This window comes from Porites lutea, chromosome 3 (assembly GCF_958299795.1).
Source record: "Porites lutea chromosome 3, jaPorLute2.1, whole genome shotgun sequence".
NCBI lineage: Eukaryota > Metazoa > Cnidaria > Anthozoa > Scleractinia > Poritidae > Porites > Porites lutea.
Window position 1 is genome coordinate 26,037,348 of NC_133203.1, and position 24,045 is coordinate 26,061,392.

Consider the following 24,045-nt stretch of genomic DNA (forward strand, 5'->3'; position numbering starts at 1 on the left):
AAATACTAGAGAGCAAACTTACTCAGTCGCCTGCTGGTGACTGGTGACATTCTGGTAGCCGCATCTAAATGATCTGCATTGGTTATCAAGTCATATCGCATCATGTCAGAGACATCAGAAAAACTTTTCCAAGGAATTGAAAACAAACTTAGTGTGAAGCATACATGTACAAATACCATGTAGTGCTTCATATGACATCAAATGACTGGGTAGTTTATAAATGAATCAAGTAAAAAATTATAAGAAAAAAATTTAACATTGACATTTCATTTTGTGATGAGAGCAGGTTGTTATTTGTTACTGATGTTCAGAGGATACACTCTATTATTATATAAACACCAATGAAATACCAGCTGAGCTTTTGCGTGAAAACATGATATCTTCACACGTCAAAATATCATGTTATTTTCACATGTGAAAAATCACTGTTGCTATGGCTACATAATAAATCGCGCCTTTCGCAGGATAAAACTGTTTTAGTGAAATGGTTTGGTATTTCATTGGTGTTTATATAATAAAAATTAAATAATAGAACATTACATGGCCACTTGGAGATACAAAATTTCTCTTCTTGTGTTGAAAATATTTCACTCGTTCGCTGTGCTCACTGGTAAAATATTTTTCAACACTCGAAGATAAATTTCATATCTCCGTGCTGCCATGTAATATCCTCTATTTACTCAATAAATCGGCATTCTTTAACTGCCCCTTTCTGAACATCTTATTGGCTAAATCATGTCATTGAGTCATGTATAATTATTACTTCTTCAGCCATGGTTGATTGCATATTACACCAAGTATACTACTTCCTGATACAACACTTATGGAAAATGACTGGGTTTGACTTGCAATTGCATCTGAGGTACAGAGACAGCCTTTAAAGTAAGAAACCGAAGTGAGATATTGCTCATGAATGAAAATGGTTTTAGACAAGGTGGTGAAGTTTTGATGACCTAAGATATCGACTAGTTTTCATGGACCTCAACCGAATTCAAGGTCTTATCAACACAACTACTTAAATTCAAGACCTTTTGAAGAATTTGTATCAACCATGACTATTTCTTCTTTGACGCTTTCTTGCTCGTAACAAGCACAATAATTGTTGTCTATGTATGACTGCATGAGTTCAACTGCGCAGAAGTATGCAAACCTATGAAGGACCATGAAAGAGTTGTTGCTGCAGAGTGTTGAGCACTTGTAGTATATTTCTCTTCTATTATTTAAAGGAATTATTTTGTTTCACTTGACATTTTGAACTAATGTACCACACAACAATGATAATGCAAGATTCGCAATCACTGCTAAATACTTCATTTTTTAAATCTGCGATGTTTTCACAAACGACTGCTGCATCAACTTATAATTCACGTCTTGCATGGAAAGCAGAGAAACACATCTTGATAAAAGCCCTCTTTGTTGGAAACGGCTTCAACGTCCAGTAAAATTTGACGCAATAACACAAACATTGGTAGATACCTTAATTAGGGGGCGGCAGACGACTCATGAAGGAAATGTATAAGGTGTTTCCCCGAACGAAAAAAAAGCCTGATCAGAAGTTAAAAAGCTGCATTTTAATTAAATTTCCAATAATATATATAATTTTATAAAATTTTTTGCAATAAAGGAATCGTGTCAAAAATTTAATTACTGTATAAAATTGTACAAAACTTTTTCAAAATGAAGGAGTGTCAAAAGAAGTGCAAAAAATTAAAGGAGCTGTGTCACGAAATTCAGCCAAATTAGGAAAATACAAAAGGCCCGTTAAATTAAGAGAAACGTAAAAACCAACGTTTAAAACTTTAAAGGAAGGTTAAAATAATTGCATAAAAGAAACAACAGATGTCACAGATGGCAAAACTGAAAAAGATTGAAACGGATTGAAATTAGGATTTTTGAAAACTGTTCAGCCTAACAGTTTTTCATAGTTGAGCCCTGCTGCTTGCAACTTCAAGAATAATGCTCAGGAGACATATTTGTTTGTCTCGGGTCTCTGATTTTTTCATTTACATGTAATTTCTTTGCTTACTTTAAGTTCTATAGGGATTGATGGCGATCAATTGGCAAAATTAAACAAAATGACTGGACTGCCGTGACACAGCCCCTTTAAACTGTATAAAAATATTAAATATATAGATACAATACAACATAATAAAAAAGAATGTTTTTTACATCTATAATAAGTACTTATTTAATAAGTAGTTACTTATTGTAGATGTAAAAAACATTCTGGCCATGGCTTTGGCCTTGGCCTCCTCCTGTTCCATGATCATTTCCTGTCAGAAGAAAGACGAATAATAAATAATAGATAATAAATGGTCAAAAACTATGTAAGCTTGTCAAAAAATGATTTTAATAGTTGGTCATATAATGGGAAGAGTTAGGGTAGAACAAATCCAAAGCAGGTAAATCATACAAAGTGACATTGAAGAACAAATGAATTACAATTGGTTTGTTTTATATAATACTGAAGAACCACAAACTCACAGGTCAGATTGTAAAAAGGTAAAATATTTTGTCTTTATAGGGTTAAAAATTAACTTTTGAACTAGCTCATCCACAAGACAACAATTTTTTCAGATCTAGGGATCCAAGGTGAAATTTAGGTGGCAAATGAAAACTTAAGGGGACTAAAAGCCAACACTTGTAAAAGACACTGTTTTATAGCCCAATCAGTGAAAAGATCAAAACATGATTTCTTTGTTTTCCTGCCAAAGAAAACCCTAATATGGAGAAGGCATCGTTCAATTGGCCAATCTTGTTTCATTATCACATCAAAGCGAATTTTTGATTAATTTCTAGGAAGTTATTGAGCATGAATTTTTTTCTTCCAAGTGTTTGCATAACCAACTGAAAAGCCACATTCGTTTGTATCTCTTTTTGCTTTATGTCCTTTGTTTTATTTGTTTTGTTCGCGTGTTTTTATTTCAGGGTCATTCTAGAGTCACTCTTTTATAAAATGCTGGTGGCTCGCTAACACACGGCATAGTGTAGGTTACGTATTCAATTCAAGACAGGATACAGCAATACAAGGGGGTATTGCACAATAATTATGTGAAATATGTCAACAGACACTACCATTAATTTCTGATTATAACCCCTCCCCCCTGCCACCCCTTTCCCATCAAAATTGAAATGAATTAAACTTTGAACAAAATTTTCGAAGTTTAAAGAAGCAGTGCAAGTATTTTCATCAGCACTGCAACATAGCTTGTTGTGAAAGACTAATTTTTTTAGTCTAGTTGTATAAGCCCAAAGGTTGCAATCTGAAGTTTACAGCATCCATGTACATGAAGATGTAACTTGAGTTTGGAGAAACCTGCAGGTCTACTCTCAGTATTTTAGTCATGGATAATTATCATATAACAACTATTTTACCCTTGTTGCGCGGCTTGCGCCTTGGGGTGGGGCACACAGATTTCCTGTGGCCCCACCCCCCACAGTTGTAGCACTTAATATGAATGTCTACAAATTGAAACAAAGAATTGTATTAATAATAGCTATAAAAACATTATCTACTTTGACTGGGCTGACTATCAGCTGTCTTAATTTTACTATTAATATAGGGATTGCAAGTACACATCATGCATTGTGCTGAAATGGATGACAGTACAGGTCATTGTTGCCATGCCCTCGAATGTGTTTTCTATTCACTGTCAGCAAAAAGCTTTCAGAATATTTGTGAGGTCCTAATCTTCAATAAGCTTTAAACATGATAACCTTTGGTATAACCATCACCATTTGTTATTAAGAGAACTTCACTCATGTACAGACAAAGTTGTACTCCACTTATTCCCATTACAATTATTATTATTTATCACTGGATAGCCCTAACAGTAAGATAAGTCCCCACTAATACACATCCTTACCCTGCAGCTCATCATCTACAACACGTGAGGGGCACACATGGGCTGTGTGCCCCTTACCTTCGCACCTGTAACACCCTGTTAAGAAACACAAATTATTACAGATTAAGGTTTGTAGAGGTTGTAATTAATAAAATGAACAAAAGAAGTTCTTGTCATATTCTGTTCAGTTCTACTTATAATTGGTGTTTGACCCACTGAAAAATTAATAGTTAACTTTACAACCGTAGGTGCGAAAAAAAGAACTAGGGCTGTTAACAAGCTGTTTTTAATGTATGACTGATTGAAAGGTGCATAACATATAGATTATGCATTTGCGAAACATTTTCGAATTACCCTCCTTGGCGGAATTCCAATTACTAAGGGCCTGTTTACAAGGAGAGAGGGTCACCTTGTGCTAGGGTTACCCTAGCAAGCGGGTCAGGTTTACAAGCAATTTTCACAGGTAGGGTTACCCTATCACCCGGTTCAACTTTACCAGCTTTGCTGACGTGTTTCGTGATGTGTGACATTCTTTGCAACGGTCTAAACTTTGAAATAATCGTGAAGTTCTCTATGGAAAACACCTGAAATTCACTAAAGAAGGGAAAATATTATCATCGTAGACAGAAAATAACTTTTTATGATTCAGGTGTTTACAATTAAGCTCAGAAATTGGATAATACCATTCAAATTGGTACGATTACTGGTCACACATGACAGCGGAAAGTTAACCTGGGTAGGCAAGTTATCCCTAGCTGAGCGTTTACAAGGCAGGGAGGGTAACCCTCTTGCTAGGGTCGACCCTAGCACCAGTACCCTACCACCTTGTAAACAGGGCCTAATACGATAATGGGCAGACTGAAGTTGTGCCTTTTATTAAAGAGAAAATCAAGTGGTAGAAACAGTCTAAAGCAATTGTTGTAGTCAAAATAACATGAAACTATTTATTTGTTGTACAACTAAAGAACAGCTAAATACAAGTAACATGAAGTAAAGGGAAAAAAACATGGTCAAGTGGCACAAGTTCACTTTGCAATTTCCCCCTAATATTGTTAAATACTAAAGTCAGGCCCGTGTCTCATTGTATTAATATGGCTTGAAATTAAGTGTCTTAAACTGTTTTGGAGACTAATTTTCTGGAACTACTGCCTAAAGATGCACTAATCAACTTCCAGTTGATGTGCGTCGTTCAAAGGGGCCTAATTCTTTAAGGTAACATAAACGTCCGGACGTATCTATCACTTACTCCTTCCTCTTCTCCTTCTTGGCCATGGTCTACCGTATGGTTGCGCACTTGCGACTGAACCGGCTACGAAAACGTTTAAAAAAAAGGTCATTGATGAGAATTCTGCTAAAACATACATTATAACATAGCGGGCGTGCTTGCCCAGTATAAGTCCTATTGAGCCGCTATGAACAAAATCTTTATTTACGCACACGCTTGCGTAAATGAGATGACGTGTTCACCTTTGTTTTTCGTCTTTTTTCCTAAGTACCCAAAAATCGACGGCAATGATAATTTAGCTTCGTTCTAGCCACTTAAACCAACAGCAAAAGCGGTGAAGATGCTTCGCAAATAATACAGACTGAATGATTCGTTGAAAAGTGTGCCGTAAAGACTGACATTTAAGTGGAAAAGGACCACAAATTGGTCTGTGTCGGAAAATGTGCAATTTGTAATAAGTGTCCTCCGTTTTTAACGTTTGTTTTAATACCCTTAAAAAAACAAGTTAATTATAAAGTATTAAAGCGAAAAAGCGAAAAATTATGCACTTTTGTTATCGCCGAACAATCCGACTGAAGCAAATAAAATTTCTGTTGCCATAACAAGACAAATTCAACAAGAAGACATAAATTTACTACTCACAAAAACAAGGCTGCCAGGTCTTCTTCTCAAGAAGCCGTAATAACCAGGCATTGTTCGTAAATGAATTTAAGGTTAAAGTAGGATGACGGTCGTCTTCGCTAAAACACAAGTTTTTTGGATTTCGCCGAGCAAAACATAAACATCTTTTAAGCAAATCCAAACCATACACTCCACGACTTCTTAAGAACATGTGAGTATTTTAACTTTAGGTGGACTTTAAGACTCTTTTACCTTTGTTTCTTTTTAGTTTTCATTGATCGTTAACGAATGAATAAGCAGATTTTCTTTCTCAGTTTAACAGAAAGAATTTTTATTCAAAAATCAGCCAATACAAGCGTTTGTTATTGTGTTGCGCGTTACGAGAATTTTGTAGTTAATCAAAAAACAAGCATTTTTGTCAGCTATGTTATAGAAGAATTTGCTAATGCTTTTAGTTGTGCGTATATCGAGTTATGGGTGCACCTGGGAAGTTTGGAGAGCACTGAAGAAGGTAGAGTTGCACTCGGCTATCTCCTCATGCAACTCTTACGCATCTTTCGTGCTCTCCAAACTTCCCGCGTGCATCCATAATTCGATATACACAAGCTAAGCATGAACAAATTCTTAATTTTACAGAAGTGTATACTAGGAAGAAAAGAAAACCCCTTTAACAAGTTAACAAAAGACCAAAACAAAAGGAAACTTATCTCTTACCGTCAGAGCCATCTTCAGCCATCTAGTGTTAGACACAACCAATTATGAAAAAAATATATAAAAAATAAAAACAGTAAGCTTAACAGGTGCGATGTCGTTGAAAACACTCAAAGGGTAGTAAAAAAAAAAAGACAGCACACTATTAAATTCTCAAAACGTTATACTTTGACTTTTATAAGGCAAAGAAATATTTGCCAGGAACGGTAGAAAGCCGGTTTTACGAAGTTATAATTGTCACTTACAGCTTCTTCAACAGGTCCACTTCGCTCACTAAAAAAAATGCAAAAAAATGTTTACATTGTATATAAATTGTAGAAAACTGTAAATGCAGAGAAGAAAGTGAAAAAGCGACAGTGAATTCTCATTTCTTCAAAATGACTTCGTGAAACAGACTTACCTTGCTTCAGCCATAGTTTGTTATCTAGAAGTGGAAAATGATAAGAAAGAGTTTCAGTTTTAGACTTCAATTCGTTTTAACAATCAACATACTTCTGGTAGCAGTCCAACAAATAGTTTTAAGCAAAGAAAGGAAGATGAATATTTAAAACAAAAACTGAGGTACAAGCCGCCCACCTTAACCTGCTCAGTTAGTTAAAAGCCGCAACTGGCCTGGGCAGTAAAAACTAGGGCTTTTATACACGCGTTTTCCCGCCGTTTTGGCTGCTTCGAGTGCATCATCCTGCAATGGCGCGAAATGGTCTGTCGCATGCCACCCATGGTAAAGTGAAAGTGTGATTCCGCATGTTCACCTTCCCTCCAACATCTTCTCAATAGCCCGACTCTCAATTCCAGTAGTTGTGGCCGGTTTTCGGGTTATAGGATATTAAAAGAGGGGATCTTTATCTTTTTCAAGGTATTTTGGACAAGGAGTATACGAAGGTCAGTTCCTATGAAAACGACCGATGTTCTTTTAATACATGGCCTGTGCTCTATGAGATTTTCAATAGTGATAGTGTTCATGAAGTACGTCCAGAGTAATTATCTAATTTCTTTTTCTTTTTAGATTCAAAGCGATAAATTTCTGGTCCAATGACGTCTGCAGAAAAATTCTCGCCCAGGCAGAGGTCATCGTTATGCCCCTTTTAGCCTTATGACTCTTAAATGAAGCATACATGAAGTCAAAACAACCAAACGGTCCGGGCTCTCAGTAGACGTTTGCTTACTGGAAGTAATCGGATGAAATTCAGGCTAACGTTTGCTGGAAATTTTCTTCGCGTTGTCTACCCCTTACCGGCCTTAGAGTCATATATCATAAAAAGCACGTCGAGAACATCCATCTCTACATAGAAGCCCAGTGTGTAATCGGCTTTTAGCGTGGTTAAATCCTTAGTGACAGATATGCTTACCCTTGGGTAGGACCTTCAATATGGTGTTTCGTATTCCGGTGTGCGAGGTATAAAGTAAAAGTTTACGCCATCAATCTTCGGCTTCGAAAGGTAGGCGTTACTGGTTAATAAATAAGTGTTCTTTCATAGGCATGGTGACCTGTTTTCTGACCAGTCAGCAAAAGTGACCTGTATTTAAGACCCGTAGTGGATGTAGCAGCCAATGAATTATAGTAATTAATGTATTCTCACAATACCAGACGAATTATATCTCAAAATCTCTGAAATCCTAGCATTCGAGAGAGTTGCTAGGTTACTCGAGAGAGTATCTAGGTTACTCCAGCAAGACTTTTTAAGACACAAAGGCGTCAAGAACTTCCATTAATTAACTGTATATTGCCAGTATTCCCTACAAATCCCGGAATACCAATTTGCAGACCAGTTTCCAAGAAATTTATAAAATTTATTAGTATTATTATTATTATTGCTAATACTCTCACATAAAGGTGTCAAATACGGTTTTCATCTACTCCGGCCAACAACCATCAAGAAGTATCTTTTACTTTACTTTTGCTCAGCCTACATCTCCAAAACTTTCCTAAGGACCCTTGCTGACATTAAAGGGCATATTTTGGAATAAGTTGAATGGATGTGTCCACACCTATGGTCCTCTGATTTTCTTTTAACCTCAGCAGTATCGTCCCCAATGCCCCCACCACTATGGGCATCATCATTGTCCTTACACCTTACATCTTTTGATAAATTTGTCTTGTGAGATTTTGGTATTTTTTTACTTATCCTCTTTTGCTCGCACCCTTCCATCTTTCATTGTCCATAATTGCCACGTCTATAATGTTGCAGTTGTTCCTTTTTTTGGTCAATGACCAATAGATCCAATCTCCTAGCCTCAATTTCATGGTCTGCTCGTATACTGAAATCCCACAGCGTCTTGTAATCCTCATTTTCAAGTACGCTGTCCAACACATGTTCATACCACCTCTCATTTCACTGAAACCCATATTTTCCTGACAGGTCCCAATGGATTTTTTACAATAACTGAGCTAATCCTCACACGCTGATTGGTCGAGAGCTATATGGTCCGATGATGAGAGTATAGACCATGGAAATGATATAACCTAGCAGTGTCGGCTGTTTTGTTTTTGGTTTTTGTAAAAATAATTTTACTCCTCAACATGCCCAAAAAAGAACCAAATTTTAACATATGGGGAGAAATTTCTGACAGTGAGTCGGTGCTTGAAGCTGCAAAAGTAGAGAAAAAAATATGCAAAACAACAATAAAAACGTCGCAGGAAATTAAAAATTAAATGTTATTGTAAAAAACAAGTCGACCACAATTTTTCATGGTCTACACTCTTGTAGACTGTAGAAATGATGCCATAAAATGTTCAAAACTTTGCAGTGCGACTCGTGGTTCCAGTTGAGTTTTGAACTTGTTATGACATAATTTCTGTGGTATATAAGGGCGTGTTTACATGAGAAAACTCGCACCTGCGCGAATTTCCTACCAGGATGACTTTTTGATTTTGTATCCCATTTACATGATAACTGGGTCATTTTATATCTCGTTGTTTGAGGGTACACTTCATGTGAATAAAATATGTGTGATTCAAAATTGCAAACATTAAGCATGCGCTACCTGTTCCAGTCCACCGGCAGACCGATTTCACACCGCAGCAAGTGGTTGTTTCGCATTTAGATGATACTGTTGGGAGATTTTGTACCGGAGTGAAATTCTCGCCGTGCTGCAACGACCGGGGTGAACTGACGCTGGAGTGACTTGTGCCGGCATGGTGGTATTATGTAAACAAATGTAGAGCCATGAGAGGGAACCAGAGTGAACTTGCGTCAGGGCGAAAGTTGCCCCAGTGTCATGTAAACATGCACCCCTAAGAGTGTACACCATGGAAAATTGTGGTCGATTTGTTAAATAGATTGCTTTAGCTATTATTATTGTTATTATTATTATAATCATAACTATAACAAAATTCTCAAATCTGATTGGTTCTCAACTGCCCTGATTTCAGCCTTCATAGGACAGTTTAATAGGACAGTACGTGTCATGCCTAAATTGGACAGTACGCGCCATCACGCACGCGCTTAAATGGCTTTTTTTTTCATTGTTAGCGAAAAATCTTGGAATTTCTTGTGTTTTGATTTAAAAAGAGCCCTATATATCACAAATTTTGTTAAAGTTATGATTAACTGGTAACAGAACTTCGTGTCATCCAATTCGATCTGTAATCATACTCGTGATGAAACAAATCGGACTCCCGCTACACGGTCGTCCGATTTTGTTAATCATTCGTATGATTACAGACCGAATTGGACTCCACTCAGTCCTGTTACCATTACTTATTATTATTAGTATTATTATTATTATTACTATTATTACATGTAATAACTTGGAAGGTCTGCTTGAAGCAATGACAATTAAATAATCATGACCATAAAGGAAATATTTAACTGTTGTGATGTAGTTGACTCAGTTACATAACATTTGGTTTCCAGATTTATATTCAAAGTGTTAAGCGAAGGATTTATAAATCTATTTTTTAGAAAGAAAGGGAAATTTGACACCATTTCCAAGGGGAAAACATCAGACTTTGATTAGTCTCCCAAGCAGCTATTTTTGACTCATCAAGCAGCAAAACGCTTAACAAATGTGGTTGCGTGGTAGACTACAACTTGATACCAACTGGCAGGTATCAGTTAGGCTATATTGTATTATAGTTATTATTACGTAATGAAATCGGGAGCTCCGCTTTTAGGCTTGGCTAAATATATATATTAGTCTTTGATTGTAATGCATTACTAAGGCTGTGGACTATCCTGATCCCTTATTATTTTTGAGATAGTTGCATAATTGCTTACCATCGAATAAGATTTGTTTGATTTTCGGCTCGTCATCCTTGTCTCCACAATACAACCGCTTCCATACAGACGGTCTCGGTTGAGGAACAAACACATTAATGTTCTTCCATGACAATGTTACCTTCTCTCTCAGGTCTTCAACACTCGTTACATTAGCGATGACGTCTGTGCCAGGGTCTGTGTATTTTGCGTTAAACGCAAGACCATTTAGACTGTCAGTTGACCTAGACATTTCAGACTTCGATGGAACAAAGTTCGCCATTGTTTTTTTCTGGTCTCTGAGTGAAAGACACCCCGCACTGTGCCCCGTGGTCAATGAATCCTCAGCAGTTTCCCGGCACACTACGACAGCAAATAAATGTATAGTTTTCTGATTTACCGGCCTAGATCTCAACTACAAGCCGAAGGCTTATCTTATCCTTTCAAACTACGCTTGGATGTTCAAAAACGATAATATGACTCCCTGTTGTACAAAATATTCTCTAAACTACAAAAGGAAGATAGTAACTCATTCTCTAAGATTGAAGCAAGGCATAATCGATGCCTTTTGAGTGTACTAGGCTCAAAAACACAAACATCCTTGAAAATATTACTCCTATATTATATAACACAATAAATCTAAAATTCAGTGTTATTCTCTCCATCCTCAGTTTTTAAGAACCACATTTTTCATCTCTTGAAAAGTTGTTTTATTATGTATTATCCAGCCTAGTAAATTTCAACCTCCAGGATACGAATTGAGTGAATTTCTATTGGCGCAAAAACTATAACCCTTTAAATAACAGTTTGATATTGACTTAACGTGTTCCGCTTCAGCGTTTAAACCAGTCGATAACAGGTGGTTCTCAAGAAATTACAAATAGTTGCGTAGATCGAAAGTAGACGCTATTCAGCTCTAAAAAGAAATATTGATTGAAGCCGCGCAATAAACAGATGCTAAATAGAGAAACTGTACAACAACATTTCCAAATTTAAGGGAGAGTTCCACTTGCTCATAGTTACAAAAAGGAAACAAAAAGAAAGTCAGATAAATTAATTTACTAATCTATCTATCATATTGCTATATTTTGATTACCCGCTTTAAGTTCCTTAAATATCAGAGATTGGAAATACTAATAAACATAACCCTATATATTAAGAACAACGACTGTTCTTAAATCCATTTTTAATTTTTAGCTTGCGTTACACCAATTCTTACTGACCTTTCTCGGGTGGGGGACTCGCATTCGTAATTGTCCACGAATTCCAACTCTGTTCGTCAGACATATGTGTTGAAAAGTGTTGGACGAATGGGGAAAGTGAAGTAAGCAGGCACAATGCTTTCAGCAACTGCTATTTGTGAATCCTTCTCTGTGCACTGACAAGACTGAAGCAAGATGGGCTATTCCGGCTACACAAATTGGGCAAACTTACTTTTATCAGTGTTTATCGGAAAAGCTGCCTTTGGTTGTGTACTTTAAATTCTTAATCATTTGTTGAGCGTTATCCAGTCATCCACGACTTCTTTCTACACCAATTAGAATCACTAATCCAAACAAAAACCGAAACGAATTGAGTTTCTAAAGTACTCAGCTGATTAATACACTTAACTAGAGTACTAAATCACTTTTAAACTATTCGCTAATATTGCATTTCAGCTAACGAATAAGATCTTCAATTCCTGTGAACAAACTGAAAAAAACTTGAGTTCATCAAGTACCGTGTTGTTTAAAACACTTCTCTTGCTGATAATTACAATTTTGGAATTATTTGGCTATATTGCATAGTCATCCACGACTGGCTAATTCAAACCCGGTAGGAGGAATATTTACATTTATTGAAATAAGATAAAAATCATTGAATAAAACGTAGTTTACAGTTAATTTTCGTCAACTACGTTTTGGGAAGTTAGTTGCAGTTGTTGTTGTTGTTGGTTTTTCAGTTTTAATTTTCTTTCAACTGAGTTATAACTGAGTTAATTGGCCACAATGGAAAGTCACAATGATTATGCTACAATATGCATGCGTATTTTTAAGAACTGAGGCTGTAACCACTTAACAAAACCTGCCGTTATATCTTTCAACTGGTCGAGTCCTTTATAAAACTTTAACTGAACAGTATCTGCAACAGGTCTGCACAAAATTCTGTACTCTTCTCAAAATTCTGCTCAATAAATGAACAAAATTAATTTCTGTTTCTTGGTTTGACGAAAGAAAATAATTAAATTTTTTAATGGCGCCAGATTTCGCTGACATGGGTAAAACAAAAGCTGCGATTATGTTACGGATATGTTCTTCAAAGCTTTCAATTTGTTGAAATGAAAACAGCTATTCGGAGAAGACACACACTAAGTAAACTTATTTCACTGCAAAAAGTGTTATTTCTTTCTGACTAATTGACCAGCTATATTGTCAGGTCATCCAAAAATCAATGGTCTATTGTTATATAATATAACCACTCAGTTTTACTTGATGTATATTTTTGATGACTGAAACAACGTAACTGAATAGTGTAGTACTTATTCAACCTACGTAAAATGTTCATATTTGATAGCTAAGATGAGTGTTTTTAAATAAAATGGTTCTTTTCCATTTACAAAGGGAAACCGGTCGGCTTGTTGTTTGGCAGAAGGTGGGAAACAACATTAAAACAACATTAACCAATTCTCGTTCTCATAAAAGTGACGATGAAAGAATAACAAAGTTGGAGTTAAGTACAGTTTAATTTCATCTTCCGAACGTATTCCACTGCAACGGTAACCCCGAGAATTCCTGCCCAAACCTTTGCTTCTTTTTCAATGAGGAGAAGGGTAACACTGTCATGGACGGGTAACCGACTACAAAAGACACATGTTGCCAATGACACTGTCGTGAACGGTTACCCTCTACTTATAACTTGAAACAATAGACGGCAGACTGATCTGAACGATAATGAAAAATAGCGAAAAACGAAAAAAAAAATGCTGAAAAATAAATTTAATATATCTAAAAAATTTGCCTAATATTTTATTTTGTTTATTTGTGGGCAAAAATCGCTTTGCCATTGGGGTTCTATTCCATGCACAGCACCACTGGGAAAAAGTATCACTAAGTAGACTTTCACCTGAGTAAACATTAACGAAAAATACGCACCGACTCGCGAGAGCACTGAAAATTGTCGCCGACACTGATACGAGGCAAAAGTATTTACCAAGCTTTCTCTACATGGTCAAACAAAAACGAACAAAATTAAGAAAGATTGCACTAGCCGGGAATCGAACCCGGGCCTCCTGCGTGGCAGGCGAGAATTCTACCACTGAACCACCAGTGCTTAGCGTTCACGTGCAGAATAACAATAGAACAATAAAAGTCGGTCAATTCAATTAAGTTTTGCTTATTTATTCCTTTCGTGAAAGGGCTTCCTGACCAAAGCCTTAATGTCCCTACTGCTGTTTACTCATTTCAGTTGAGAGAATATTTACTTTATCACTCACCAAGTCTTATTTTAAGATTGTAAATTTTCCATGCTTTGCATGAATCAATTACAAAGGCAGTAAAGTTGATAAAAATACCCATGCACAAAAGGGTTCAAATACGAAGGGTTCTGTACATAAACGGCGCTTAGTAGTGAAACTTGCTCCCCTTGGCGACTGACGTAAAAAATGAATAAGGGACTGGTCAAAAAGTATGGGGGGGGGGGGGATGGGGTGGGCCGGAGCATTTGGAAATGTGGTTGATAAAAAACACATGACCCACCCCCTCCCTTCGGCACAAAAATGACTGACCCACTCCTAAAGCAAGGTTGGAAATTGCATGACCCACCCCTTAGTTAAAACATGGATGTTTGGTTTCCTCTTAATAATCCAATGAAACCTTGTTCTGTGCTTGACGAAATTTGTTGATAAGGTATATCCCTTTTCGGATCACTAGGCTTTCAGCAAGGAAATCTGAACAGGTGAAAAATTATTAGGGGAGAAAAATATGCGTATATATATATACCGTTTAACTACTAACAATGCTATATTTAAGTGGTTTTGAACTATATTCTCGCTAGGGTGCCCCTCAACCAAGCCATGGTTGCTGGCGTTGATCGGTAAACACATTGTACGTTTAGACACTATAGGTCCGGTCACACTAGCGATTGTACCCATGGGCAAATGGCTGTTGGTCATGGGGAAGCAACTTTATGTGTGTCTCGGAAAAATTTCCATGGATTCGTAAAAAGGACCAAAAGAATTACCCGGACAGTTCCCGGGGTAAGTTCTATGGGTTAACAAAACCCAAAGAGGCTCAACCAATCACGAGAAAGTGAAATGTATCAATCTGTTTTGTTTAAGTGCTGAGTTCGTCTTGGCGCCAAATCCTACGCGAAAACTGAACTCACATTTCGAACATTCAGCACGATTTTATTTAAACACTTCTGTGAATATTTTTCAAGTTTTTTTTTTATGTTAAATAAATTCAAATTAAAGCACCTTGAAACACTCGTAAGTTTTTTTTTAAATAAGTGTTCAAAAATGCTTTTCTTATGAAGTCGGTCCTACCATTTTAGTTAACCCGTACTTTTGACTTCTGAGCGAGAATTTAGGCCACGTTTTTTTTTTTCTTCGCGCAAATGAAGTCGACGTCTTCCTTTTTGGGCTCAAAATTAACGGCTGAATAGCTCTTGCCAAGCGTGGCGGCTTAACTAAAAGGGTAAAAATGGTCCAAACCGTTCACGATTCATGCCAGCCTTAAGTATTTACAACAACTATTCCCGCTAAACCTGGTTCAAGTGTTCTCACCCCTTTGGGCAATTTATCACTGTGTCCGCATATAAAAGAGATCAAAATCCAGAGCGAACCCCAACCCAAGGTATTTCCCCATGCGAAGCCTAGGTGAGGAAAGACTTCTCGTGTGACCGTACCTAATATATGGCAGAATGATCCCAACGGCAATGAAAGACGTCAAGAAAAAAGCTAAAAATGAAATAGCAATATATTAAAAACAAAATGGATTTGACGAAATGAAAAAAACGAATAAGCGCGAACGTACTTTTTACAGTAGGTGACGTTTTGGCAGCTGTCGCCGAACTAAATAAAAAAAACGTTTCAACCTCCGTGACCAGTAGCTATGCAAGTTTATTGGTACATACGAAAAAGGTTCTCCTCGCACAGGACTGGTTGCCGTTTCACTGTTTTGGGACACTAATCAGTAGCGGACTGACGTCATATGAAAACGATCTATTTCTGACTGCACTAAAAGATTTAAAGCGCAAAACTTTTGCTGACACTAGTTCTATTTCAGTTTCAAGAACTAAGGATATATTAAGTTCTCTATATTAAGAAAATGCAAACAAAAAAGTAATCAAAAAGTCTTGCACTGGCCGGGAATCGAACCCGGGCCTCCCGCGTGGCAGGCGAGAATTCTACCACTGAACCACCAGTGCCTATACATACACACAATGAATTTGCAGGATATGTTTAAAAATGTTAAAAAATTTTCAGAATTCTCTCAAATTTCTAGGTCCTAAATTTATTCTTCTAAACTGATGATTCTCAAAACATTACAAATAATAATTTTAGACAATATGCGTTATATATCTACTTTCATTTTCGAAAAAAAAAAAAAACGTGAGAGACGGCACTAGCGAGGGAAGAGCAACTAGTCCGCCATTTTTGCAATCCAAGGATCGTAGGTTTTAAATAACTTCAGGGAAAAAAACGCTTGTTCACCAAACTAAAGACAAGAAGTGAATTATATTCTTACGGTATTTCGTAATAGGCCATTTGCACGATGGCGTCATTTTACTACTACGACCAGAATCCTTTTCGTTTTTCCTTTCCTATTTTAATTTGGTAATCCCAGTGAGGTTCAATAACAAAAGCCCTAATTTGCACAAGAAAGCAAAGTCCTGAAGGATTCTGATCGTAGTAGTAAAATGACGTCATCATGCAAATGGCCATTACCTATTTGCAAATTGAAAAACGGTTCTTGAGAATCCACCTCTAGAGAAATTCATGCATTTTATATTAATTTGTATTTGTATTCTTTTTCGATTTTCAGTGCACCTCCTCCTCAATTCACCATCGTAGTATAAGTCTTTTAGCAGTTTTGCTGTATCATTTTGGCTACATTTTGCCTAGAATATTAGGCCGCAAAATAAGATTTCCCGAATTACCATTGACGCAATGAACCCTAGGGTTAAATATTGGCTAAAAGTGTTCCGCTTCATTGTTTAAACTACACGTGGATGAAACTGATTGTTCTCATTGAAATTACAAACATGAGTTACATAATTCAGTTCTACTAAGCCTTCATATGTAATATATTGATCGGGACTCAGCAAACTGTTCCTAACTGCACGAACTATACGACAAAAAAAGGAAAATTTAAGGAAGACAAAACGGCAAGGTAGATCAATTCATTACAAATCCAATAATTATTGCTATATTTCAATTACCTACCTAGCTCTACCAATATCAAAGTTTGGAGTTACCAATAAACAACCTTATCTAATAAGAAGCACGGTGATTCTAAAACTCAATTACAATTCTTTCCTTCTTCTTTTCCTTCTTTTATTTTTCTTCTTCTATAATCCTTTCCCTTCTCGGACTAGAAACTCACGTCTACAATTGTACAAGAATCCAAGTTCTGTTTGTCAGCCATACATTTATTTATTGAAAAGTGAACGTAGAAAGTGAAACCGTGAAATTTGGACCAAGAGACACAAAAATGGACGGTCTCTTCACCTATTATTTCTAAATTCCTTCAATGTGCAAAAAGAAGCAAAATATTCTGAACCGAACTGACCAACTCTCGTTTATCAGTTATAACCCGAAAAGCTGTATATCGTTATTCAGTCATCCACGACTTGTTTGTTCACCAATAGACCTTGTCACGGTTTTCGACGCTATCTTGACGAGTAGGCAAACGCGTTAAAAAGTACAGTGTTTGTATGAGAATCTAATGTCGAATAATTTCCGCAGAACGGCTGTTTTGAAAAAAATATCAATTGTAAACTAAAGCTTCACTCCTAAGGATTCTAGTGAAAAAAAAAAAAAAAAATGAGGGTATTACATGCTCTAAAAGACCTAGACATTATTCGACATAAGATTCTTATACAAACACTGTAATTTCTCACACGTTTGCCTACTCGTCAAGATGGCGTCGAAATCCGTGACAAGGTCTATTAGTATCAGTATTATCGAGACCAAAACTGTAAAGAATTGAATTTTTCAATGACCATGTTGATTTATAGACTCAACTTGAATACTAAATCACTTTTAAAACTATTTGCTTATATTGCATTTTGTCCACTTAGTAAACCAATTAGAACCTTGGAGAAGCAAACTGAAAACAAAGAAAAAACTTGAGGTTATCAAGTACCGATTTGTTTATGTAATTTTTTTTGCTTGCTAATCACTTGAAGAACTATTTGCTTATATTGCACAATCATCCACGACTGGACAAGTAGCCAACGGATGTAAGAATCACTTTAATTTTTTTCTTTTACAATTTAAAAGTAAGGCAAAAAATCAAAGAAAAACTTAACTCTTTCGTCGACTAAGTTTGAGGACTATGTTTGGTGAACACAAACTTGAGTTATAAACTAAGTAAATTGAGCACAAAAAAAAAAAAAGGAAAGAAAACAAACAAACTCTGACGTTTCAAGGGCTTAAAGCTTTCGTCAGGACGATATGTATGTATATGCATTTTGAATTAAGAATTTTAAACCACTGGACAAAACATGTTGTTAGAACTTACAGATAATCTTAGACTAGTCCTTTAAAAATGTGAATGAAAAGTGCCGCCTACAGACTACACTACTACAAAATCGTTTATTCTAGCCAAACGTACGCAAGTTGAACGAGCCAAATTCTTTCCTATTTCAGCTATTTATGTGTTGGACGAAAAAAAGAACAATAAAACTGAGTTTTCAATGAAATAAACAGGATTTCGAGGTAAGGTAAAACAAAAGCTCGGTGATACCTTGGACATGGTTCTATCAAAGCTTTAATTCCCAGTCAGTGTGATGTTGATGCGAAACCGCGACCAGCTATTCAGGGGAAAATTAACTATTATGATTTAGTTTGTTTCTTGCTATAATCTTCAGCGATATTGTCAAGTCAGCAAAAAATGATCGATTAACCACTTAGTTTCACTACGTCAGGCTAAAACAACATAATAAAACCTACGTAAAACGGTCACCTTTATCAGCTAAGATGAGGGGTTTTAATGATTAGACTCATTTTCATTCACACGGGAAAAGCTGGCGGTCGGTTGACAGGGGTCGACACTCTGAGGTGTCTATTACTTCAAATAGCACTTCTCATTCTCAGAATAGTGGCAGTTAAAGCCTAAATTGGACTGGTTTTAGATGCGAAATTTAGGAAAATGAGAGCTATTTCCTTTTAGAACATTCCAACCAAGAAAAGGGCCGCTGGCTCTTCCTTGAATATTCCACGACAACGAAACGAAATGTACTACTTTGCAATCAGGATTCCTTAACATAGTGAAAATGATGTTAAACAATCGTTATCAGGAGAAGATAGGGATACTCTGCAGAATTCAGAACCATTTTTGTTAACATGTAATGATGATTAATAAACTTTTCACTAATAACACTTTTTTGTTTAGTATCTCGTCTCAACTCGATAGTAATTTTTGTCCATTCGCATTTTATTGCGGACCTAAATCGGTAAATACACTGTACGTCGAAACACAATCAATATTTGACAGACTTAACCCAACGGCAATGATACAGGCCAACAAAAATGGTAAAAATGAATTAGCAGTATAATTAAAAAATGCCCTTTTTTTTATTCATCATCACCTGTGCAAAATTTGCTTTCTCGTATGCATCTTATTCAACTGCATCATGGAGAGTAAGAACGTTTTCACCTCCGGGCCAGTATCTGTGCAAATGTATTAAAAACAAATAAAGGCTTTTACATAAGAATAAGGTTCAATTCCCAACAGGACTGGTTACACTGTTTATACTGTTTACCGATAGCCATTACGGCACCGGAAAGAGGACCAAAAAAACACCCAGCCCAGGAAGGATGACCACATCACCGGCGTCTACTTCCCCTACTCTTTTCTATCGAAGAGTGGGTGTGGGCCGCTTTTTCGTCCCATAAGAGCCAACTGAAAGTGCTGTGAGACGGGACCTACACTTTAACCTCCTTATCTTTGGTTATACACCAAAATCATGGATGCTATTTCATTGTTTTGGGACACTAGTCAGTGGGGAACGTGACGTCATATCAAAACGCTCTATTTCTGACCGCAATAACAGTTTCAAAGACTTAAAAAATATTAAACTTTTTATATCAGGCAAAAGCAAATAGAAACTTAGAATAAATAAAATATATAAAAATAACTTTGCACTGGCCGGGAATCGAACCCGGGCCTCCCGCGTGGCAGGCGAGAATTCTACCACTGAACCACCAGTGCCTTTACATACATACACAATAAATTTGCAGGATTGCTTTTGAAAGTTTCCAGAATTCTCTCAAGATCCTAAGTATATTTCTCTAATCTTTTACACATCTCAACGTTCTTAAGATTTACTGTAATTTTCGTAAAAAGCATAATACAGAAAGACATCGGAAACGGCCATAACGCGAGGAAAAAGCAACGAATCAATCATCTATACCATCCAAGGATCGTAGGCTATATAGCTTAAGGAAAAAAACTCTTGTACACTAAACTAAAGACAAAAGCTGCGAGCAGTGCTAAAATAACAAAAAAAGCAAAGTCAAGGAGAATTACTAACAGTTTCCGAGATTTCGTAATTCTTTACGCAGCACTCTAGAACCTCTGATTTCATTAGATCTCCAAGCTCCATTGTTTAAGGGCTAGGATCAATTGTTTCTATTGTCTCTATATTATTTTCTCAGCCGATCCAATGAGGCGTTGTTACCGACCATTTTCCTCTACGGAAATTCGTTCATTCGTTTTCAGCATAAGCTAGTATAAATGCCGTAAATTAGAAATATAACAAAAGTTTAAAATTTATGCTCGTTACTAAAACATCGCTAGACGTATCGGTGTATTTCGTGTCTGCAGTCATTCCGTTTTGTTATTACGAAAATGTTCCCAACACGGACACAAAAGTCATCATTGTTTCAGGAGCCAAAAAGCCTCTGGCTGGCACATTCAATCGGTGACGCAACACAAAACATTGCTAAGAAAAAAACGAACACTCCTTGATAAGATAACAAGTTTACAGAAATATAAACAAGAACGTTTAAAACAAGGTTCAAAACAAAGAAATTTTGTTTGCAGTTCATTGAAATAAATGAGCAAGTAAATGAGCTGTGTGAGGGCAAATTGGAAAAAAAAAACAACAAAAACAAAAACAACAACAACAAAAACAGAGAGAGAGAAAGAGTTTTGGACACAAATTTTGGACTCCTTGCACTGGCCGGGAATCGAACCCGGGCCTCCCGCGTGGCAGGCGAGAATTCTACCACTGAACCACCAGTGCCTTTCGATGGTGTTCCATCTGTATGAACAAAAAAAATTGCCTAATATCAGTTCAGTTTCAGTAGCAGTTGCATTTTGTTTTTTTTTCATCTATTACCCGCGAAAAGGCCCGACGTGCAAAGCTTAACAGGGCTTTAAAAAAGGTACTGAATATAAACGTTTGGTAAGTCTGCCATCCAGTCAGGGGCACCTTGGTGTTATGGCGTCCTATCAGTATAATCTATGTTTTACTGTCCGTCAGCAACCTTACTCCACGTTCCATGGAAACTGAGAAACAGATTGCTTTCGATAATAATAAATTAGCATTCTTTGGGAAGAAATGGGCTACTTTAAAACAATGCCTCTGAAACACCTAAATAATGTGCAAGCCGAGAAAATGGAAGATGGGGATAGAGGACCAAAAGGCAAGCAACCATTTCGTGATTGTTATATAATTTATAGTATTCTTGTGGACTTTGTTTTTTTTTATTTCTTTTTATTTCACTTTTTACCCTTCTGCAAAAATAGTTATCTGTTTTAATGTAAGATAAAATTTAGTAGCCGATAACAAGAGCCGTCACTAGTAGACTTAATTGTAATGAATTATAAATGTCTGTAATGAGTTGTAACTGTTTGTGTGTAAGGAATAAGAAAATACTAAAAATAAGAAAAAGCCTGACTCTTTATCCTTTACTTTTCTCTAGATTCCGTAACTATCTTTAATACTTTCTTCTATCCAGGAAAGTCTAGCTTCTTTCCCTCTGTTTTATTCCCGTCTTTATATTTCTCGACAGTCCAGAGTCAAGACAAACAGACGGCTACCATCATCGTATTTGAGAAACCGCTGGGGTAGTGGCAGGGGTGACTCTCGTATGATAGAACGGCTTCAATATGAAAGCGTTTGGCCTTCAATTTTTCTCTCGGAACACTCTAAGTCAGACCAAATTCCGCAAGTTGCGCCCCTATCGGATCTACGTCTCTTTCGTATAAAAGTCCCCACAAGACATTGTACTCGATCTGCCCATGCTAAGCCTAAACCAATTCCTACTTATCTTTCTATTTTACTATGTGAAGCGGAATTTTTACTTTAATTTGTTAATTTAGTAATTAAAATTATTTTGTATTATTTTGTATCGAGAATCATTTTCCATTCAAAAACCGGACGAGAAGCAGTTATTCAAAAAGAGAGACAGTATTAAAGATAATGCCCCGAATTTAATTGTCATTTATTAGAAAACCGATTATAAAGCCAACAAAATCCAATAAGATGAAAACAACTGGGCATGTGGTTGATGTTAGAAATTCCCTGGACTTGAGCAATTGTTTGTTCAACCGTTTGTTTTCTACGCTATAATGGATGAGAGAATTACTGTAATTCTGGATTAGAAGATTTAAGTGCTAAAAATCCTACTAAATGGCACTGAGCGTTTCATAAAAGGAGTGGACCACACGAACAAACTAAAAGAACCAAACCCACGATATCCTTCTTTCTGCGCCAAATATTCGGCTGCGCTATTTATCACCTTACTACTCATATCTAGCCCCTACGAAGGACCTTCGTCGGTGGAGACTAAGCAGGACTGATACATAAAACTCGGTGGCCGTGGGCTCGAATGCTATCAAGTTGAAAAGACATTTTCTCCGGTCTTATTTGGAGTCCTAATAGACCAATTTTGATCTATTGAAATTCATTCTAAGCCTCGGAACAAAGTATTAATTTTAACATATCAAAATTGGCCTATTCCTTTTATTGACTTGATACAGTCTAACGGTCATGAGGGTAAATTGCTTATTTGCATCACTTGAATTATCATTCCGGAGTTAATTCTCTATATTCTACCATTTTATTTTTTATTCACTCGTTGTAAGATAACAGGACCGAAAAAACGCATCAAACAACAAAAAGTAAAAAATGCGCATATAAGAACCGAGTGATTTAAGAACCTACAGGCTGAAATTTGGCATTTAAATACCCAACAATATAAGAACCTGTTCAGCCTGGCAAAGGAAATAGATTTTATACAAAAAAATCACTCTAATTTTGATGGTCAAACTTCTCCATTTTTATTGTGCAAGAAATTTTTGACAAAAGGTTATTGTGTATATCTTTTCTTTGATTTACATTTGTTTGGATTTTCACTAGAATTATGTTTTTCATAAAGCTGCCGTGCAATATAGACGATTTAAAACCTTAATATCTTTTGTTATTTAAAAAAATATAGAAAAGTTTTGATGTTTCTCTTGGACCTTAATTGTTTGCCATTATGTATTAGTAGTACAATAATTAATGCCAATGGCCACACCAATGGTCACTGAAAAATACGAACCTTCTAAGGGCGCTTTACATTTCTTAGAACTGGCCGGCCGGACTATTGCCGGACCAGTCATTTTAACAATGAATTCTGCTTTTTCCTGCACACTGTTTAGGATTTGACTGATCTGGCAGGATAGTTTTGACTAATAGTGAAATTCCCATAACGACGGGAAGAGTCTGGCCGGTCAGTTCTGACAAAATGGAAAGCGCCCTAAGAACCTAATCAGCCTGAATTGTGACAAACTACCCTAAAATATAAGAACCTGTTCAGCCTGCCCTCGAAAATTCTAGGCTCTTATATATGGATTTTTACTGTATAGCAATAAAATTTGATGGGCTTCATACACCAATGTACAATCGATTCTATCTAAAAGGCCTTTCGAAATTTGAAACAAATGAAACATTGTAGTAGGAGGAAAGCTGACTCAATGTTTTGCGAACTTTGAGAACCAAACAGAGACGAAAACTCCGCCCAGAGAGATTCCAAAGTAGTTTTAGATGAATCCACAAACTTGATAGAACTAGTCAGCGAAAAGGGTAAGTTAGCTAGTAATCTGACAACACTTTATATCCTTTCATACTATTGCTTCGCTTGAATAGACCTCTTTAGCCGATTTGTATGTTTTGTTTTTTCAGAGAAGTTCATGTTCATGTTTTTAAACATCCAGTCTTATTCACGTGTATGCGCACGCGTCATTTT

The 24,045-nt window shown here is 36.5% G+C and overlaps 2 protein-coding genes, 1 long non-coding RNA gene and 4 other non-coding genes across 7 annotated transcripts in view; 1 reads left to right on the forward strand and 6 right to left on the reverse strand.

Annotated features, from left to right (window-relative positions):
- Nucleotides 1-10,938, reverse strand: part of LOC140932050 (protein white-like) — a 40,312-nt gene extending 29,374 nt beyond the window's left edge. Inside the window, exon 1 of the mRNA XM_073381713.1 lies at nt 10,623-10,938. Within this exon, the coding sequence (XP_073237814.1) occupies nt 10,623-10,884 (262 nt within the window). The 5' untranslated portion in view covers nt 10,885-10,938. The remainder of the gene's footprint in view (nt 1-10,622) is intronic.
- On the reverse strand, nt 2,137-7,882 carry LOC140930787 (uncharacterized). Its single transcript, XM_073380503.1, has 7 exons — nt 6,803-7,882; nt 6,648-6,675; nt 6,406-6,427; nt 5,092-5,154; nt 3,867-3,941; nt 3,376-3,462; nt 2,137-2,273 (listed from the first exon to the last, which is right to left on the reverse strand). The coding sequence occupies exons 1-7, from the start codon at nt 6,814-6,816 to the stop codon at nt 2,200-2,202; spliced, it is 363 nt and encodes a 120-aa protein (XP_073236604.1). The 5' UTR covers nt 6,817-7,882; the 3' UTR covers nt 2,137-2,199.
- LOC140930788 (uncharacterized) lies at nt 7,744-9,726 on the forward strand. Its single transcript, XR_012164886.1, has 2 exons — nt 7,744-7,841; nt 8,763-9,726. It is a non-coding gene; the product is annotated as an uncharacterized lncRNA (long non-coding RNA).
- Nucleotides 10,939-13,839: 2,901 nt separating the features above from the next.
- On the reverse strand, nt 13,840-13,910 carry Trnag-gcc (transfer RNA glycine (anticodon GCC)). Its single transcript has one exon. It is a non-coding gene; the product is annotated as a tRNA-Gly (tRNA).
- A 2,026-nt stretch (nt 13,911-15,936) lies between these two features.
- On the reverse strand, nt 15,937-16,007 carry Trnag-gcc (transfer RNA glycine (anticodon GCC)). The gene has a single exon. It is a non-coding gene; the product is annotated as a tRNA-Gly (tRNA).
- A 3,939-nt stretch (nt 16,008-19,946) lies between these two features.
- Nucleotides 19,947-20,017, reverse strand: Trnag-gcc (transfer RNA glycine (anticodon GCC)). Its single transcript has one exon. It is a non-coding gene; the product is annotated as a tRNA-Gly (tRNA).
- A 965-nt stretch (nt 20,018-20,982) lies between these two features.
- Trnag-gcc (transfer RNA glycine (anticodon GCC)) lies at nt 20,983-21,053 on the reverse strand. Its single transcript has one exon. It is a non-coding gene; the product is annotated as a tRNA-Gly (tRNA).
- Nucleotides 21,054-24,045: the final 2,992 nt, after the last annotated feature.

Coding starts and splice junctions, on each gene's coding strand:
- LOC140930787 (XM_073380503.1), bottom strand. Junction 3,463..3,866: donor TGTAGATGATGAGCTGCAGG/GTAAGGATGTGT, acceptor TTCAATTTGTAG/ACATTCATATTAAGTGCTAC. Junction 2,274..3,375: donor GCGCAAGCCGCGCAACAAGG/GTAAAATAGTTG, acceptor TTCTTCTGACAG/GAAATGATCATGGAACAGGA.